The sequence below is a fragment of the Lagopus muta genome, chromosome 1, assembly GCF_023343835.1.
Source record: "Lagopus muta isolate bLagMut1 chromosome 1, bLagMut1 primary, whole genome shotgun sequence".
Taxonomy (NCBI): domain Eukaryota; kingdom Metazoa; phylum Chordata; class Aves; order Galliformes; family Phasianidae; genus Lagopus; species Lagopus muta.
In genome coordinates this window covers 62,464,919-62,485,105 of record NC_064433.1, presented here as the reverse complement: position 1 = coordinate 62,485,105, position 20,187 = coordinate 62,464,919, and the positions used below count along the sequence as shown (strand labels likewise).

The window sequence follows — 20,187 nt, the reverse complement described above, 5'->3', positions numbered from 1 at the left end:
GGTATTAACAGTCCTCTTTGCAGACATATACAATGACTAGATGTACAAGGAAAAACATCCTTAATCGTGAATTTGAGACAATAAGCCTATGAACTGAAGAAGCAGAATGCTGCCTACCTCTCTGAAAACACCTATCCTTTTTATCTTCAGTTAGTAGGCTACACTGAGTCTGCTACTTCATGCTGCACTGAGCTATCATAAAAATATCCCTCTCCTATCACTTTCTTTTTCTCCTCATTGTTTCTACAGGACTGCCACTACCTTCTAAATTTATTCTCCTCACTGGACAAGTAGTACCCATGAGGCAAACACTCCTCTTTTTCTTCTTCTTCTTCTATTTTTTTTTTTTTAAAGATAGGCAGGCTACTTGGAACTCCCTCTTCTTATCCACTCTCAAAAGTCCACAAGAACAAGTAAGATGTAGAATAAAAGAAAGATGCTAACTGTCAGTGGTGATACGCACTGGGATCCACCAGCAAAGAACTAGAGATGAAAGCATTTCGTTACAGAGGTTATGTGGCCATTGCTAAAATAACATCCTTTAATGTACAAAAAAAAAAAAATGACTCTCAAATGCGTTTCCATGGCAAAGGAAGCAGCCACCTGGCACACAGGTCAAAATTTGGAAATACCATGTCAAGATGTGGAGGCTGACTACTTAATACAAGTCAGCCACCATTCCCCCATCCATATAGCATATACCTCAGTAGGCTTTGAAGAAAAGTGTGCCAGAGATGTCATTTTCCACTCTTTTATAAGCATGCACTTCAATAAGTTCCTCTGCAGGCCAGCAAGTGATGCCCTACCTCACAATGCTATTAGAATTTATGACATAGGATCACAGTTAGTTCATACATTGCATGTATTTGTGCAGAATACAGTCTTCTGTGTGCTTTTTCACCATAATATACTTTCCTAAGCCTGATTAAATAGTAATAATGCACAGAAAAAAACTAATGTCATAATTCACATTTTTCATACCTACTTTTAAAATAGTAGTATTTTTGTGCATGTGGAAAGAGGCTCTAAATTCTTTTTGCTTTATTTTTACTTTTCCAAGAGTGAACAGCAAAAAAGAGCAGGATGTTTTGTAGGAGGAAAGCACCTGTGTAAGATATTTCATGTTCTTCCTCACATCACAGTAATTTTATAACTGCCTTGATTAAAATAAATAAATAAATCCTGGTTTTAAAGACTAAATTTTGTGTGTATCTGTATTTCAGAGAGAAGCAAGTCAAAGAAAGAAGTGGATCGATGCCTGTTTCCTAATGTTTCTGACTAAAGATCACACACCGTTCTGGAAGACATGCTGTAATTAAAACTAACCTCGGCCCAAGGGCAGCCATTCTATGGCATATTTTCCACTAGAGGTCAGGCTGAAGGAGGTAATGATCTATTTTAGTTTCCAAAAATATCTGAGCAAGAGTTACTAAACAAGTTTGGGAAGTTCTAAAATCAGTATTTAATTAAAACCACTTTGTTTCACTTAAAGTCAATCACAAATATAAATTTTTCTAAGTGTCTATCAGCTGGAGCTATTTAATCATGAGTATTTTAATGTTTGTCAATACAACTTTTCACAGAGCATTTGATGTGCTCTGTGATCTCAGATGAGAGGACAAGGTTTGTACAGCAATGGAAAAGAGAAAGGTTTTTCTTAAACTTCAGCTTTGGAATGAAAAATATGTTAAAAAAAAAACAGTTTGATTAATAACAGCCAATATTCTAATTATTTTTTAAAGGCTATTCTTTAAGTCTTTTATCTTTTGCTTTTAGAAAGGATATACATTACAAGCAATGTTCATCAAAAATCTAGACTGAATTAGCTTCTGCAAATAACCAGGAAGAAACATTGCTAAGCACAGAGCAATGCAGATTTCTGATGACTATAATATTTTTCAAAACTCCAAAGTGATTTACAAGCCTAAGCTTTTCTTTTCCTTCATTTTGATGATATGCAATTTCAAAAGCACCAGACCACCTTCGTGAAGCAAGCACCCTGAAGGCAGTGTAGTTCAGACAGAGACTTTATTCCAGAAATTCAAGGAAACATCCTATGTATCATTTATAGTTTTAAACATCTGTTTTGTTATTACAGGACATGAAGCCATGCTCAGATGGCAAGTCCTAGCTCAGAGCTCTTTGACAGTCACCAACCCTCTCAGCAAGTGGTTACAGCACATCTATCTGCAGACACAACCAAAAGGCAAAGAAATTTCATCTAAAAAACACATAAGCATTCACTCACAGAACTGAAATCTATACCAAGGAGTTGCTCACATGTTCATACTTCTAAAAATGAAGCAGTCCATGTTCAGCACAGTGAGTGTATGCTCAGTGCTTTGTTAACAGTGAGCAAATGGAAGCAAATGAAGGAAAGATAAACAGAAACCCTTAGAAATACCTAGAGTAATTCAATATTATTCTGTGTTTTTCTTGCATTTATTTCAAACTTATATTTTATTTTCCTTTGCTCCCACAAACACCATCTGTGAATCTGGGTGGGGTACACGCTCAATCTGTGAGATCTGCCTTAGCAGATTCGATGCATCTCTGACTGCCAGCAATGTGGAAATATGTTACGTAGGTTGCTCTGAAAGTAATGCCTCCTATTTATTTTCATGGGAACTACAACAGCTACAAACAGCACAACAACTATTTGCTAAAGGAAATTCTCAACTACAATACCCTATTTTTCAACTTAATGACCACCTTTAGCTATGCATTTTTCATTGGGAATGAACAAGAACCTGAATGCTATGCTTCATACAAGTTCGCACCAGTGGAGTTGACCCACTGTTCCTGTCACCACTACTGAAAAGCAAAACCCACCACCTCACTGTCTGGTCCCTTGTCTTGCCACTACCAGCTCTCCTTAAAATAAAAAGGGCTGATGAGAAATGTGACATTGTTAAAATCATACTACCCCAGATAGCTGGTATTAACATTCCATTCTTCTATTTAAAACTTATCAATAACTAGCACACTAAAGTCTTTTCTAGTTATTTTCTTTCCCTGCAATTTTGTGCTATCGTTTAAGCCATACTTACATGAAGAAGCGAACAAGACCAGGAAGAGTCCTTTAAAGGAAATACTTCAAACTAAAACATCATAGAAAGATATAAGCAAAGAGCAAATTTCCTATCAGGGACATATTTATGACTGTATGACATACAAACTAATTATATATTCACTTCTGAAATACTTGATATTTGTAAGTGTCACTCATTTTACAAAAAATTTATTCCAAAATGAAAAAAAGATCTTCTACAAAGGATTTGCTTCATGCAGTACAAAACCTAGGTATGGCCTAACTTCCACAAAAATAATTACTTGAAAATTTCATCACTGTCACTAAACGGAGTTTAACCCAAATATCTTTTTTTTTTTCTTTAATCTATTCATCTGAGTGAAATGGAGCTATAACGGTTTGCATTTTTTAATCCCAAAGTGGATTACACAAAAACAACAATTCCATCAAAGATTTTTTACAACAAGCCTAGTATTACTGGCTACATCTTATTATTAAGGTAAGCATTCTTCAAAGAACTGTATGATTGGAAATCTCTTTCTGATACATAGTGACATTCTATTTGCCGGCTGCAGTTAGAAGTGTCAAAATGAAAACAAAAATTCAAACACATTTTTTTTCATCTTGTCTTTATTGATTTAGACTTCAGAGCTACAGCCAAAAATAGTGCATCTGTAGAAAATTACCACACATGCTATCAATACAACATCATCGTATGTTTAGAATCATAAGCACTTGACAAATAGCAAACAGAACATTCAATCTAATATTTTGGCAGTGCAGTCCATGAATAGGGAATACAGGAAAAGGGATTTATTTTTTTTTTTCTCCAAGAAGAAATATTTCTAAACAGGAATGAGAAACCTCTGCTGAAAAATGAATTCCAGTCACTCTGTAAAACTTGTGACAACTCATTCTAAACACTAACCACTGGAAACTTTGTGTGGAATGTCAAGCGATGTACAGAAGCTGTGATTCAGCTACAGGTACAATGCTTTACTCAGCACTTTGTATGCCATTGAGATGGTAACTGCATACCCAACTGCCCAAGACAAACCTCTGCTAGGCTGGGGAAGAGGGATCAGGTATGCGAAAGTGTGAAGGATCCTTGCCCCTGCGAAGATCCTAAAATGCAGCAAGGCCGTGGACAGATCAGGGCCACAAAGAGCATACAGCAGTCCAATGCCAAAAAATGGGACAATGTTTTCAAGGTCATTCAGGTGGCCTCTGGGGAAAGAAGCAAAATTGTTTTATAGTGTTACATTTTGTTGAATAAATCACTTCAAGAGCCTTTGCTTTTTAGCATCTTCAAAATGTTCTACTGTTAAGGCCCTAACACTGCTGCTGGCTTTCTCTACAGTTGGAACTTGATGCAGACACTGAAACAGTTTCAACGTGTTCACCTGACATCGCTCTGGTCTCTAGTATTGCACTCCACATTTTTACACTTCTGATCCTCTGTCTGTAAGGTCTCCATTTTTCTCTAGGATCTTAGTAACATTATGGACTTACATGAGGTATATGAGTGCAACTTGGTGTGCAAGAATGCATCAAAAGAAAGATTATGACAGCAGGAATTTTCTTGCAGCCTCCCACAACCAAACATCAATTAACCAGTTGATTGTGACCGCAACTACTGGACTTCATTGGCAACTGGAACACAGCAGCAATAGCTTTTGAGTCTCCAGTAGAACTCCAGTCTGTGCAACTGAGACTTCGGTGAGTGTCACTTCCCTAATAAAATAATTTGAGTCAAAGGGGCACCTGGTCTTAAAATTAATATTGACTTAGATGCCTTCTTAAAATTTACAAAAAGATTACTGATAACAAAAAGTGCCTATTTTCATTTAACAACTAGCAAATAAAATAACTAACAATTCCTCAAGCAATAGAGGGGGGATATAAGGAAAGCTCAGAACATCTTTACTGCATACTGAGATGAGATTCTTCTTTCTCAGACTTTAATCCAAAAGAACCATACAGAAATATATTATCCTTCACGGAACTACACCTGCAAGGATGCAACATTCTGAAATCGGAGTTGATCCTTGTCTTCTAGATCTTCTTAAATGGTGATTTTAATGAGAACAGCTCATTCACATTCAAACATTCAAGTTTTTGGTGTAAAAACTTGAACACAGAGAACAAACTAAAAGCTTCATTAAGGAATAACAATAAGTATTAATATAAAAGCTTCCCTTGTTAGCACAAGTATATCAAGCACTATATCTAAAGTTACAATCTTGGTAACAGAATTTTTTTGCCAACAGCTAAATAGAATTAAATACACTGTAAAATTTAGCTCACTGAACTAGACTTTACACTCTGGCACAAATCTGGCAAAACAAAACACTTACACCACAGGTTGCACACTGCCATACTATTATTAGCGTTCTTCCAGAAGGCTGGTCAGCTTTCCTATATAACTGATACATCAGTGAGTAATCCCAATTCAATCCAGCAAAAAGAACATAGGTTTCGACTCCCACACAGTATCATTTGCCAGATTATGCCCTCATTACAACTCTGGAGTTCCACAACTTTAATATAATTTCACTCCTTTTCCCCCTGTTATTTCCCTTATACTTTAATAAAAGATGTAACTATTGCAACTCATGCTCAGATTATATAGAAAACTGATTTATACTGAATATACACTGATTCATATTAAATCATGTTTTAATGTACAATCATGTTTTACATCTCCTCACTGCTTTTCCCTTGCACTCAGGATATCATTCAACAATGACCTATTATAGCAAGATAATGAATTCTTACTTTTAAGTAAGAATTACTGACCATTTGAATGTGGAATAGTTTGTTCACCTTAACAAATTGGTGTAAAAAATTACTACATATTGCAACAGAGAACAAACACAGGCTTGCCAAAGAGAACACGATGAAATTAATTCCTTGTTTTAGTACTATTCTGCCACTTAAAATAATTTTTTCAATACTTCCATGCATTACCTGCGTACACGTTCAACATCTGCATCAGTCCGCAGGAATTTTTTAGCACTATCACCTTTACCAAATGATGCTGTATCTTCTGGGTTGGCAAATGCCTGTTTCAAATAAAAACACACAAGTGACATTAGATGCAAGGATGCTTCTACTAGTCAAGGCAACTTGATAGAAAGGTCACCCTTTCTACCAATGCCTCTATAACCCCACATAACTGACCTGCATTTAAATGCACAGAGGACAATACATCATTGAATGGATTACTGATTTCTTGAACCTAGCCCAAGTGTATCTTGCATACTGACTAATAAATGTAATTTATGCATTTGGATGATGCCTTCTTAGAATATGTGTGGATATGGCAGATGACTGAAGCAATGCCAGCGGGCTGAAGGAATATCGGAACCTGGAAGGTAGAACTACCATCTAAGTCTCCTTCTCACAACTCTTGACCAATTATCTGAAATCTGCATTCGATTTTGAACAAAATACAGTTCTGTGTGGTCTACTAGACTCAATATTAGGCTGTGCTGAAGACCTAGAGAGCTATCTGAAATCAGCAGTAGTTCAAACACTGTTCTGATAGGACCTCAAAGGCACTGAGTAACATCCTGAACAACAGCATAATTCAGCTGTTTTCTCTTTCACCCAGCAAGAATAAAAAGCTGTATTTGAACACAAAAGGACTGCATCAGACTCTTTGACGTGCTGTCTTGCAGAAGCTGATCTGCTAAGAATAATCACATAGGGCAAATCCAAAGCTCTTTCAGCTCATGATCAAGTGTTTCCAACAATAGCCTGTAAGAGATACCTAGAAATGACCAAGAACAAGGCAAACTACACAATGCTTTTCATGTGCCCCCTCTCCTAAACCAGATGCAGCTTCTGCATTACTTTTAAACTTCACTGTATTTTTCATATGCTTATCTAGCTTAGTCATCAATGCATGTAAACTTTTAGCCTGCCTCTCTCTTTTTTTTTTTGTTTTCGGCCTACATGAAATGGGAAGGCTAAAACAATGAGGGAACGTAAAAAGCTTTAGAATTACTGGATGAAAGGGTCATAGTTGCATAAAAATGTAACCCATATGCCCTTTTGGACCCTACTGGATCATTATTCATAACATGGTTCCATATCACACTTTATTTGCTTTACAAACTGGATATCCTGGACACCATCATTATACACAAGTCAGTGGAAAACACAGTTCTGAGAAGTTTTATTTAAAAAAGAATAGAGATGATTTAGAAGGGCAGAATAAGTCAAATGCAGCTGCTGGACACAGTCTCCTAACAGACAGTATTCCCAATTTCTTACCTTTCTTGTGATTCTGAAGTATGCAGTTACAAGGCTCATAAGCATCATTTTTACAAGAACAATAGCTGCATAGGTAGCATAAGCACGGAAGACTTCATTGTCAATTAGCTGGGTCGATTTAGCCATTTCTCCACTTCTCACCGATGACCTTTGAAAAATACTGAAGTTAGACTGACATCAGAGCAACCTAAAGTTCTGACAACAGGGCTGACAGAACGGATTTGGTGGGGTGTTTTTTTTAGCATCACTACACTGCAATGACAACACAACTTTGGCTCCCTAAAGAAAGTCGTTTCAAACAAGTTTATTTTTCCTCAATTTACTTCCAGAAAGACATGATCTAATACCTTAAGATGGTAAACTATATTACCATTTTATTTTTCTCTTCTGCTACATTGCTTATTAAACTGTCAATTTTGATAACAAAACTATTTAATACAATACAAAATTTAGTCGAACTAGAATACTTCTCAAATAACACAACCAGTTACAAACCATCATCTAAACTAATGAATTTCCCTAAGCAATTATCAGGATACAAAGAGCGTGATGACACAATATATATATTATAGTGCTTAAAGAAGAAAATTAGTATTGCCTACCTTTTTTTTTTTTTTTTTTTGCAAAATGACACAGTTATAACTGCACTTCAGTTTTCAAACTAATAGCTGTCTTCCCACCCAGTAATAACTTATGATCAAACTGAGTTAAACATATATATTTTTCCTTTGAGATCCAGTTCTTAAAAATTGTTTTTAGTATGATTCACAGGCAAAAATTAAGTTGCAACGACAAAGAACAGAACTATTTATGCATTTACCATGGGAGGTTTAAAGCTAATGGAAGTTCTTTTCAGTGAGGCTCTAACAAACCCACAACCCAATGGAGGTAGTATCTTTTATCAACAACATAAAGACAGTCCTGAGAACTGAATGTGTATAAAATAAAAAGCATGCCCACTTGTACATTTTATTTGTGATCTGCACAGAGTAAGTCTTCAGTCTCACCAACTCATCACACATTCAGTGAGTTGGACTGCATAAAACAAGCATGTCTTAGCCCCCAGTTGTTTCATTCAGGACCAAAATAAATGTACTTTTTTGTCACAATTAACTTCATTATTTCCTATTATATCTTAACAATAGTCACACACACACACACACACACACACACACATATATATATATATATATATATATATATATATATATATATATATATATATATATAATGTACAGATCTAACAATCTCTCATTTTGCCTCCAGCAAGGAGTCACTGTCAGCTACAACCAAACCAGGGAAAATGGACCAGCTAAGAGCTGTGTTAAGATTCTTGTTCAGAACACCTCCTTGGTGGGGAAGAGGACAGGACAGAAATAAGCAGCAGCTTGCTCTGTGAAACAAACCTAGCCTATCCAGAATAGGTCTGGTTGCAACAGTGGAATTTTGCTCCCTCCTTTATCATTTCCAGAACAATGGCTAGATCACTGGGCCAAGAACTGGGACTCATGGTTATGGAACAAGGAGCACCATTCTTTTCACTCACACTGCAGTACAGCAGCTCTGAGGACATCCAGCAACTCAAAAAAGATATTACTCAGCAGTGAACAGAAACTGTCATTTCTAACTTTGTATCACAGCAAGGAGTATGTGTGATTTCATAGGGGAGAAAAAAAAAAAAAGAAGAAAAAAAAAGAAAGTAAATCTATGGCTTCAGAGCATTTTTCCATAATTAATCTGAAAGCCACACTGAAAATATATTCAAGAACTATGAAAGTCATGAGAAGCTGTTCATGAGAGTTTATTCACACTCGAATTATACCACACTTGTCCATTTTTATGACTAGTAGGGTTAGCATATTCTAATTTTCTTCAAGCCCAGGCCTTGCTTTCGCTATGAAAATGGAAAACTGAAGACAAAGAATTCATAGTTTTAACACCAGTAGAAAAGCAAAAAAATAAAATAAAATAAAATCACACTACATTCAACAACAGCATAAAACTTAAAGGGATAAGTCTACTAAAGCTGCCAGCAGCCTTATCTGGAAATACAGCACCTCACTGTAGTGTGAACAGAAGTTTGGGTCTGCTAAACGCGCAAGCCCAGATCCCATGCACAGGCTCTTCAAAGCAGAGGGGAAAGATATTTCAGTACATTCAGGTCCTCGCTAGGCATTCACATCACATGTTCTGACTGGCTGTGTGTTCCCCATGTGGTTGTTATTAGCCGAAGTTCAGCCGCGGTGGCCTTTTGCTGTTCATTTGTTGTATCGCCACTTTCCAAAGTGTCACGGCAAGTCCAGCTTCTTCACAACACAAGCTCTGTTCTCCCCCACCGCACCCCTGAGCTCTGGCACTACACCCACCCCTTCCATAACCTGCAACCACTTATCCACAGAAGCGCCTTCAAAACCTCTTAAGGAAACGCTCAAAGCCACGCTGAAGTCACGAGGCCTCCTGCTCCCCTATCAAATCCGAGCTGTGAATTCAAAGCACGCTTAAGCTACTGCAGGCCAAAGCGAAACTGCGCCTTTTTGGACATTCGGAGAGTCAGAAAACACTCTGACACAGAGGAGAGCCGCGGATATCGCTGGCCCGGCCACCTCTCCCCACGGCGCGGCCTCGCAGCAAGCTCCAGACAGCGGGCCTCCCTCTCGTCGCCCCCCCGCCAGCTCCTAGCGCTCCCCCCAGGCGGTGCCCGGAGAAACCCCGCCGCCTTTCGCGGAGCACAGCCTCGGGGAGGGCACAGAAACCTTCCACTCCGCTCCAGCCCGCAACGGGAGCCGCCATCACGCAGCACCCACGCACCTCACCGGGTCCCTTCGCAGAACGAACACAACGCCACGAGCTTGCCGAGCTCGGCCGGACACTGCGTTTCCGCCCAGCCCCAGGGCCCGGCCCCGCCTTGCCTTGCGGAGGCGGGTCTCGGGCGGGCGCGGCGGGAGGCTGGGGGTTGCGTCCTCGCGGAAGTGGTTAGGGGTCACTGTGGCTGTTGTTGGGCTGAGAGAGGCCTGGCTGGCCTCGGGGTCTCCTTGCGACATCCCAGCAGACCCGGCTGCTGGTTCGTCAGCGGCCCTTTGCCTGATTGACCCTTGCCAGCATTGCCTGAAAGACAACGGCAGGAGAAAGCAAATAAACCACAAAAAGCACTTTGGTTTGTACCTTCACAGGCATAAGGACTTATAAAATCCTGGAGGGAAATCAAAGTTAGCAGCCCGAGCAGGCTTCATTAGAAATAGAATTGCTGAGGTTGGAAAAGACCACCAAGATCATCTAGTCCAACTGTCAGCCCATCCCCACCATGCCCACGAACCACATCTCTAAGTATCACATCTACACATTTCTTGAACACCTGTAGGGATAGTGACCTCACCACTTCCCTGAGCAGCCTGTTCCAATGCATCACCACTCTTTCTAAGAAGAAATTACTCCTAATATCAAACTTAAACCTCCCCTGGTGCAACCTGAGGCCATCGCCTCTGGTCCTGTTACCAGGGAGAAAAGCCCAGCTGACACCTTGCCATAGTGCCACAAGCTCCTTTCAGGGAGTTGTAGGGAGGGATAAGGTCACCCTTGAGCCTCCTCCAGGATGGACAATTCCAGTTCCCTCAGCTGCTCCCCGTAAGACTTTTGCTCCAGACTTTGCAACTTCATTGTCCTTCTCTGGACACACACCAGTGTCACAAATTTCTTGTCATGAGGGGCCCAAACAGCGCAGTACTTGAGGTGCGGCATCACCAGTGCCATGTATGATGCACCATGTTCAGTGATGACACAAGCTCTCAAATGGTCTCAAAGCTTACTTGAAAAACTACTAAAGTGCCTAAAATCTTAGTACTTTCAGTCCTTACTTTCAGAGGGTGGATCTGAACTTTAACCAAAGGCAAAGTTCTTTTTGTTGTGAAACCACCAGTGCTGTTGCAGTTAACAAGCATCGTGCTGTTTTGCAATGCCGAACTGAAAATAAAGGAACTTCAGTGCTGGGCATCAGCTTCTCCTAACCAACTCAGTTAAGTGCGATGAAAGGAGGAAACCTGGTGTGCAAACTTCCCTCTGCTTCTGCAAAGAAAAAGGCACTATTCCCTTGACACTCCTTTTCATAACTGAAACAGTGTTTGTGACTAAGCTTATATAAACAAGGCTGAGAAAGATGTACACAGATGTACTCAGGTACACAATAAGGATTTCAAAAATAATCCTAAAGCTATGCATGAAGTAGAAAGGAATACAACTTTTAAAGCTGCGTCATTATTGAAAAACTGATATTGTATACACATATCCAACATTATTTGAGGCTATTTCAATGCCTCATGTCACATTCAGCACCTTTGTTTTCAGACCTACTGTGTCTGGTTTTATTAACCATCAAACAGCAAAATTCAGTTGTGCAAGGACTTTAGCTCATAAACTGTTTTTAATTGACTATAAGAGTTGAGTTGAACAACCTTTGTTCCCAGCAGTGACACAGCAAATTGTATTTTACTTGAAGTCAAGAAAGCAAGTCATGTGAGTGCAAATACTGTAGGTGAGAGAGTGAAAATTTTGCAGATTTTTTTTACACAGGGAATGAATTTCTAAAAATTCTGGAAATGTTTCAGCAGTTCATAACTGTTCATTCAAGGCAGAAATTTTATCTTAATAAATATTTGTATGCCACCTAATATTATATATCCCAATTACATGATCTAATTAGTCATTATGATAAAAATATAATTATTTTCTATTACCTCATCTTTTTTTTACTGTTTAATACTGTACTCCTTGTCTGAAGGAGGTAAACCTACTAACTTAACAGATTTAAATTAAATCCACATTATTATACTCGTGCAGAAAAGTTGGTAATTGATTTATATGCATTTCGTAGAATCATAGAATCCTTAGAGTATGAAGGGACTTTTAAAGGCCATCCAGTCCAACTCCCCTGTAGTGAACAGGGACACCCGAAGCTAGATCAGGTTGCTCAGAGCCTGGTCCAGCCTGGCCTTGAATGTCTCCAGGGACAGGGCATCAAACATATCTCTGGGCAGACAACCCTTGCTGTAAAAGATTTTTTCCTTATATCCAACCTAAACCTACCTTCTTTTGGTTTGAAACCATTTATCCTTGTTCTGTCACCACAGACCCTGCTAAAGAGTCTGTCCCCTTCCTTCTTTACAGCCCCCCCTTTAGATACTGAAATGCCACTATCAGTTCTCCCCTGTGTTTTCTCTTCTCCTGGCTGAACAACTCCTGCTCTCTCAGCTTCTTCTTGTAGGGGAGGTGTTCCATCACTGGAACCATTTTTGTGGCCTTCCTCTGAATGCGCTCCAACAGGTCCGTGTCTCTCCTGGACTCCACATCTGGACACAGTACTACAAGTGCAGTCTCCCCAGTGCAGAGTAGAGGGGCAGGATCACCTCCTTCACCGTGCTGGCCATGCATCTTTTGATGCAGCCTGGGATACAGTTGGCTTTCTGGGCTGTCAGGGCACACTGCTGGCTCATTACTAGTTTGCCATAGACCAGTATCCCCAAGTCCTTTTCTGCAGGGCTGTGCTTAATCCTTTCATTCCCCAGCTTGTATTGGTAGTAAAGGTTGCTGTAACTGAGGTGCAAGACCTTTTGGCTTTGTTGAGCCTCATTAAGTTCTTCTGGGCCCACTGCTCAAGCCTGTTTAGGTCCTCCTGGATGGCATCTTGTTCCTCAGTTGTGTCCACTACATCACACAGCTTGGTGTCATCTGCAGACTTGCAGAGGGTGCATTCGATCCCACTGTTGATGTCATTGATTAAGATATTAAGAGTATTGGTCCCAGTGTTGACCCAAGGGGGACACTACTCATCAAGACCTAGACCTGGAAATGCCAGAATGCCAGGAGAAAGACCATAGATACAGAAAGGATTTAAAGAAAATCAGAAACACAGACAGAAATTCTACAAAAAAATCACCCTTTCCTTTGGATTTCTCATTTCGGTTTTATGGATTCTGGAAATTTAAGGGAGGGAATGGAGAGGGGAGGGAACGAAGAGGGGATGATAGAAGGGGGAAGGGAGGAGAAGGGATGTTAAAGGAAGGTTAAGGGAAGGGGAAAAAAAAAAAGAAAATAAACAAGAATAGAAGGCAGTATTTCTTGCAAACTGACTGCTTAAGAGTGGGGGGGAGAAGAGTCTAAATAGAGTGCAAAATTCGGGATATCGTCAGTAAAACAGAAGTGAACTTGTGCTCAAGGTGTATTTTCTCTTAAAAGTTCAGTAGCAGCATAAAGTGCCTGTACAACATTTGAAAACTGCTGTGATCTAAGTGAGATACATAACTATGGCTACAGTTGCTCCTGAGGGACCCATTCTCACAGTCCTTACTTGTGAATTTTCCCTTTGATGCTAATAGGATTACTCTTCTAAATCAGTGATGCCGTATCAGCCCAATGCCCAGGGTTATACCAATCATGAAGGGCTTGATCTTGCAAGCCTCATTCATGTGAGAAACACTTTTTCACGACAGTTTTCTCATTGACTTGAAAAACTATCCATATAGCCAGAGACAGTAGAATCAGGACACAAATTTTGGGTCAGCATAAAAGTAGGAATACACGTTTTTCATTTAACCTCCAAGAAGGAATAGATACTTCCCAGTGAGGTCAGATAAATATAATCATTCTCTTTTGACTGCAGGGAAGGCAAAGGAGAAGCATGTATTGATCAACCCTGTTCCATCCTGTCTCCTTCTGTGGCTCCATTTACTCATCATGATTGGACTGGTAAAGAATGTACCAACAATACTTTTTCACCCCACCTGAAGCTTCTGCTCACCCTCTTGCCCCTTGCTAACATAAATTAGTTGTGTAGCTGTTCTGTAAAACTGGGGAGTTAATACCTCGTGCCTTATAACAACTAATGATTTACAGAGTAAAACAAATCATGAACAGTGAGATATAGTACATATTTTAACTCAAAACCTGTTTAATGCCGAAGTGTAACATAAATGCTGAGTATAATGGACCAGTCAGTTTTTGTCCATGAAAACCTACCTCCTCTGATTAGAAAGCACTTTCACTATATCAAATGTTGACGTCCATGTAATTTCACTGCGATTCACATGCATCTGCTTCAGAAGATCTCACACTGCTATATATGTTGCTCCAAAAGTAATGCCTCCTGTTTATTTCCATGGAGACTACAGCACCTACAAACAGCTGAAAGTGGCCTGCATGCCACTTTCAAAAAAACCTGCACCAGAGGAGGTGACACACTATTGCTGTTGCCACTGCTGAAATGCGCCATCCACCACCTCACTGTGCTCACCTTCAGTGTTTGTTCTCCATAAAATTTTAACAAATGTTGATGAATGTCAGTGAGTGCCATTATTTTGCATGGAGAAATTAAATGACACAGCTTTTCTTCATATGCACTTCCACGATGCCATTTTGTCAGACTGCCCCTTTGCTGCCATTTGTTGCACTGCAACAAGATGCAATGGAATATTGGTGGGAAGGTTCAACCTCTACTGTCATACCACCAGCATCCATCTCTGACATTCTGGGCCAACATACCAACATGAGAGGTTTTACTTTTGGAGAAGCTCTTGTAGTTTCTCTGGGGAATTGCTTTAAAAATAGTGATCTTTCTTCAGTTAGGAATGTTTCCTACTGGTTATAGCTCAGTGAAGGCTTCTCTGGCATATGCAGCCTTTTGGTTGAAGTTAGGACTCAAGACCAGATATGTACATCCCACGTGTTTCTTCTAGTACATTCAGTTAGGATGATCTCTACTCGGAAACTCAAACAATGAATGCACAGAAACTGAGGCAACATAACAAATCACAGTTTCAACAAAATAGATGTCTCTTATTTCATTAAAAATGTCTTTACAGTTCCCCATTTTATTAGTGTAAGGGCTGTAGCACAGAACAGCATTCTTCACATTGTGAGCTCCCAGAGGCAGGAAGTGTTCTGTGTTTATACAGAACCAGCCTGACTGCATTCTCATCAGTTTGTAAGATGGGCTGTTCACCGGCACCTCTATATACTTATAATAATCAAAGAGAATCTTCTCACTTTTTTAACAGGCATGTGATGTACACATTGTCAGTTCTTTTGTTTGATTTTTGAACAAGTGTTCATCCTAATGTGTTCTTATTCATCAGACTGTGTGGAGAACAACAGTTCTCAGCAGTCGAAGTTAGATTGTTTAAAGAATTCCAGTCACTCACTTATGAGAAGGAAACAAAAGTAGATGACATATTTGACCAGTTTCAGTAGGAGGTGACCGCCAAGCAGGAAGAAAAGGCAAAGGGGGACAATCTCTATAAAGCACAGGAATGATCATGTCTACTGTTTACCTTTTCAGTTATACCTTTCCAGAAATTCCACAAAGCTCATTTGATAGCCAGTTAAAGGGACAATGAGAGAGGTTATCTTCTGAAGTTGCTTACTTATTTCCATAAAGTTCTTTCAGTGAACACGTAAAACAAGGATTAAGAGTCACTCTTTCCATAAAAGAAATATTCAAGCTCATGAAAAATATTTATAGACTGATGCTGTACTTATCTTGATGCCTAAGCTAAGGAAGAACCCAGAAAAGTTTGAGCAAGCATAGAGGTGAGCCATTTCAGTGGGTCTGTTTATTAAGCACATCATGGAACACAGTTTGCTTTAATTCTTGCTTTGCTGCATGTGCATACAGCAGCAACGCTTCCACTTCTGAGGATATATCAGCAGCACAGGACCACCTTTGTGGCTGGCAGTAGTACATATGTGGTGAGGTGTTTAAAGACTCATGCTGTATTGAAGTAAAAAGAGCTGTAACCTCAGCTTTTGTAAGGCTATTTGATCTGTAAAATTTTTGTTAGGAAAGCAAGATATTTCATATCAGTAAAGGCCATGAAAGATTCACTATCGTTATAATATTCAGATGTGCCAGTAAAACTGATTTTGCAGATGTGTGGTAAGTTACATTTAAACTAATCCCATGCAAAGTTATTTGTTAAGCATTAAGTGCAGCCTGAAGAACAAAATGTGATCCTTTTAAAATAATGGTAGCAGAAAGAGAAGAAATATTTGCAAGAGCTGAAAGACTTATCTAGCGTTACCTTACAGATCAAACAAGGTCCAGAGAAGAGGCAAAGTGAATAGAGTAAAATTAATTTTAAGGCATTGAGGTTATAATCATTACTACAAGTTACAAAGCCATAAGGCCACTCCAAAGGCACAATGAAAGCTTGCATTGAATTTAAGTGAGCTACTATGAGAAACTGATAACAATTATAGAAACAGAAAATGCCAAGGTATCTCTGCAGTCAAGAGAAGTAAGCAAGCAAAAACTTTATAGAAACTGCAGCTAAAGTAGGTATCCCATGGATTGCAGAACAATGCTATGTCTTGGTTTTTGATTCCCTCCTTTTCTTAGTTGTACGTATAAGTTCTTCCTGGTCATATCATCAATTCAGCTAGTCTTTACTAACTGCTTTTATTTTCGAAAAAGCCACCAATAAAAGCCTTCCAGGAAGCATCTAGAGAGAGATTTATATTCATTCTCCAAAAAACTATCAAGAATTTGTCAACTCCTGAGGACTACAGTCTTCTATTTCCTAGTCCATGCATGTTACTTTGCATGGGCGCAGAAAGTCAAGGGTTCTTTGCGCAAATTCAAAAAATATGTATAAAGCTATTCAATTTGCCTCACTCTTCGTGGGGTGAAATTTCTAGGTCTGTTCCATTGGCACTTCTTTACAAAACTACCATAAAAGTTAAAAAACAATTCCAAGCCTTGCTTATATGTCTTCACTGGTCTGTGGGCTGCAGCCTTTTATCAGAGCTCTTCCTAATCTGTTATTGAGCCACAGATGGGGATGTAGCAATGCTATTCATTAACTCTATTGCTGCTTAATGGTGTAACAGGGAATCTGTGATGAATCTCATCTCCAAACACACTCTTACACACTAGTTAATTACTGCAGTATTACACTGCTGAGCTAATGTTGAAGAGAAGGAGGAAGAAAAAATAGTATTAGTTGTTTTGCACTTCTGTGGCAGACTTTGGAGGTAGGAAATGGAGAAACCTCTAGCATCTGAAATTTAAATTACATAAAGCATTTCAGATTGATAGAATGTAATTATGTCAAGCTGGAACTTTGCTAAGTTTATTTAATTTCTTCAAATGTCAGTGACTGCTACGCAGCAGGCTGGAAGTAGGAAAATCCAGGTTACTAGGACATGCTTGGGTAGAATTACATGAATTTTCAAGTATTTATGATTGGCACAGCTGCAAGCTTGAAATTCTTTTATCTGTACATAAAGCCTAAGTGTCCAAGTCTCTTCATAGCAACTGCACTATTGCTGTCTTGTTTCCAAACTATTCCTCATTGCCTGGAGCACTAATACTGGCTTTCAGAGTATAATGCCATAACTTAGTGCTGCACAGGCAAATCATTTAATTGTGGATTCGGCTGTGATGATTTTAAAATCAGGAATGAGTGTTCTTTTGTCCCATTTGTGAAATTCAGAATGGTGAGGCTTAAAATCAAAAACATCAGCAGTGCCTGATTGAGAACCAGTCTTACGTGTTGCACTTAAAAAATATCTTTGTGATGTGAAAGAAACAAGCTAGCTGGCTTCAGCTTCCACCACTTCATTAATCCTGGAATGGTTGTTAGGAAAGGACCCTGTATTTGTCTATAGCTGAGCAGGTAAAGTTATAAAGGTAACTTTGAAAGCCTCTCAAATCTTATTGTGAGGTTTTTATATTCATGTAGATGTAGGTATTTATGTAAAACAGTAGAAGTGCTAGGTCCTGCTGGTTGAAGCAAGCTCATTTTTCCAAAAGGGTGCTGAACAGTTCTGTGGCAGTATGAACTCTTGGTGACTGCCACTCTTAACTGGGTTTGTATCATAGATGGGTGTGAATAGGCTAAATGGCTTTACGAGAGCTTTACGTCTCTTACTTCACGGTAGGACTTTTGGATTCTGCCCAAGTGACAGATCAGGGAAGTGGCAAGAGGAAGCAGACACCCCTTACTTCTGGGTAACTGTTGTCACACTGCAAGAAAAAAAGACTGGAGATTTCTGCCTTGAGCAATTTGGCTGTCCCCAGCCCGTAGCTTGAAAGTTGTGTAATGAATGCAAAGTTAGTACATGCTGTTCAGTGAGAAGTGACTGCTCAAAGTGTGCTCATCTGGGAGTTAAATCTGTGTGCAAGTTGTTCTTATTTAAGAGTTAAGAGGCAAACTGTGTAACTGGTGTGAGCCAAACATCATTGTTTTAAAAAAACAATGGGGCCTACTCCAGCAGCACCATTGCAGTATGTGGAGACTTCCCAGGTAGCAAAGTTATTTTTATTAGCATATCCCTTCCCCCAGCCCTTTGTACTGAGCCAACTTTAGAATCAGCAAAATGACTTGGAACCAGTACATTTTATCCCCAGCAGGACAACCAACCACACTTAAACTGTATTACCATACATTAGGCTTGAAAAGAGTTCCTCAGCTGCAGTATATAAACCTGTAGTAGGTTAAAGTCATCCTTTATGTAAGTCCACGGACTTCAATTGACCAGAGATGAATATAGACAATTCAATATTTAACAATCATCATCAAGTTTTGCTTAGTTGGCAAGAAAAGGAGCAATTTAAGATCTAGAGCCTCCTCTATGTTCTATCTTCCTGAATCTTTACTTGCTTGCAGTAGTTCTCTGCTAACAGGAATAACACTGCAGGGCTGGCTGTTGGTTATTTTCTGCTGCAGTACAAGATTACTCCTCATGATTTTATGGTGCAGCCTTAGACTTTAATAGTCACCTGGGACAATTATTCAGATACTGTATTGTGCAGTAAGATTGCTTTTGAACAGCTGCAGAAATACTTAACAGAGATACACTCCCTAAAGCCCTGTGATGGGAAATAAAAACAAACAAACCAAAACATCAAGACAAGAGTATGTGTCCTGCTCCATCTTTTAACTTTTTTTAAAAAAGGAGTTTTGCAAGTGATTCAAAAGTTAATTTGGAAAAGGACCATTTTTCACTTAGTGGCTCATGTAACGCCCAGAAATAATAGGCTATAAATTCATACTCAGTCACTACACAAACACAAATCCTCTTTGGGCAAAGCAGTGACCCAGCACATGGTGCTTTGCCAGCCAATTCTCATTAAAAGGATGAAGAGGTGATAAGACAGGATGCGATTACTCTCTCTGGTAGTGATGATATTCTTTGGTGCAATCCCATATACAAAGAACATCACAAAATCAAGTGTTCCTCACTCTGGTAAAAATGGGCAATTTTCTTTCTCATAACTTCAACCTTGCCATTCTGATGAGTACTATGTCATAGCAAAAATACAATTTCTCTTTCTTTCCCCCAAGCCACGATAGCCAGTTACACTCTTTTACACTCTATTGCAACTAGTTAATTTATCTGGCACTGCAGTTCTAACAAGTCCTTGTGAAAATCTTTTGGCCTATGTAACACATTTGTGGCTTAGCTTGATGCTTCATGTTGTCCTAAGTCTCACCGCACAAGGGGATACTCACCTATACTATCTACTTAGCTCAGATAAATAGTACTCACACATAAAATTTTATGGAATCCATTAATAACTTTCATTGTAGCTATCTGGTCATCAAATCCTGCCTCCATTTCTGGACTCAGAAGGGATTTGGCAATACAAGAAAAAGAATCATAGAATCATGGAATTGCTCAGACTGCAAAAGACCCCAAAGATCATTGAGTCCAACCACAACCTAACCAAACTACCCGAACTCTAGCAACACTCCGCTAAATCATATCCCTGAGCACCACAACCAGATGGTTTTTAAACACATTCAGGGATGGTGACCTCCCTGTGGAGCCTATTCCAGTGCTTCACAACCCTTTCTGTAAAGAAGATTTTCCTGTTATCCAACCTA

The 20,187-nt window shown here is 39.3% G+C and overlaps 1 protein-coding gene across 1 annotated transcript; it reads right to left on the bottom strand.

Annotated features, from left to right (window-relative positions):
• Positions 1-3,820: 3,820 nt before the first annotated feature.
• MGST1 (microsomal glutathione S-transferase 1) lies at positions 3,821-10,254 on the bottom strand. Its single transcript, XM_048929001.1, has 4 exons — positions 10,121-10,254; positions 7,313-7,460; positions 6,002-6,096; positions 3,821-4,258 (listed from the first exon to the last, which is right to left on the bottom strand). Exons 2-4 carry the CDS (start codon positions 7,436-7,438, stop codon positions 4,012-4,014), a joined length of 468 nt encoding a protein of 155 aa, XP_048784958.1. The 5' UTR covers positions 7,439-7,460; positions 10,121-10,254; the 3' UTR covers positions 3,821-4,011.
• Between the last annotated feature and the right edge of the window lie 9,933 nt (positions 10,255-20,187).

Coding starts and splice junctions, on each gene's coding strand:
- MGST1 (XM_048929001.1), bottom strand. CDS start 7,438: ATGGCTAAATCGACCCAGCTAATTGACAATGAAGTCTTCCGTGCTTAT. Junction 6,097..7,312: donor ACTTCAGAATCACAAGAAAG/GTAAGAAATTGG, acceptor TATTTGAAACAG/GCATTTGCCAACCCAGAAGA. Junction 4,259..6,001: donor GATGTTGAACGTGTACGCAG/GTAATGCATGGA, acceptor TTCTTTCCCCAG/AGGCCACCTGAATGACCTTG.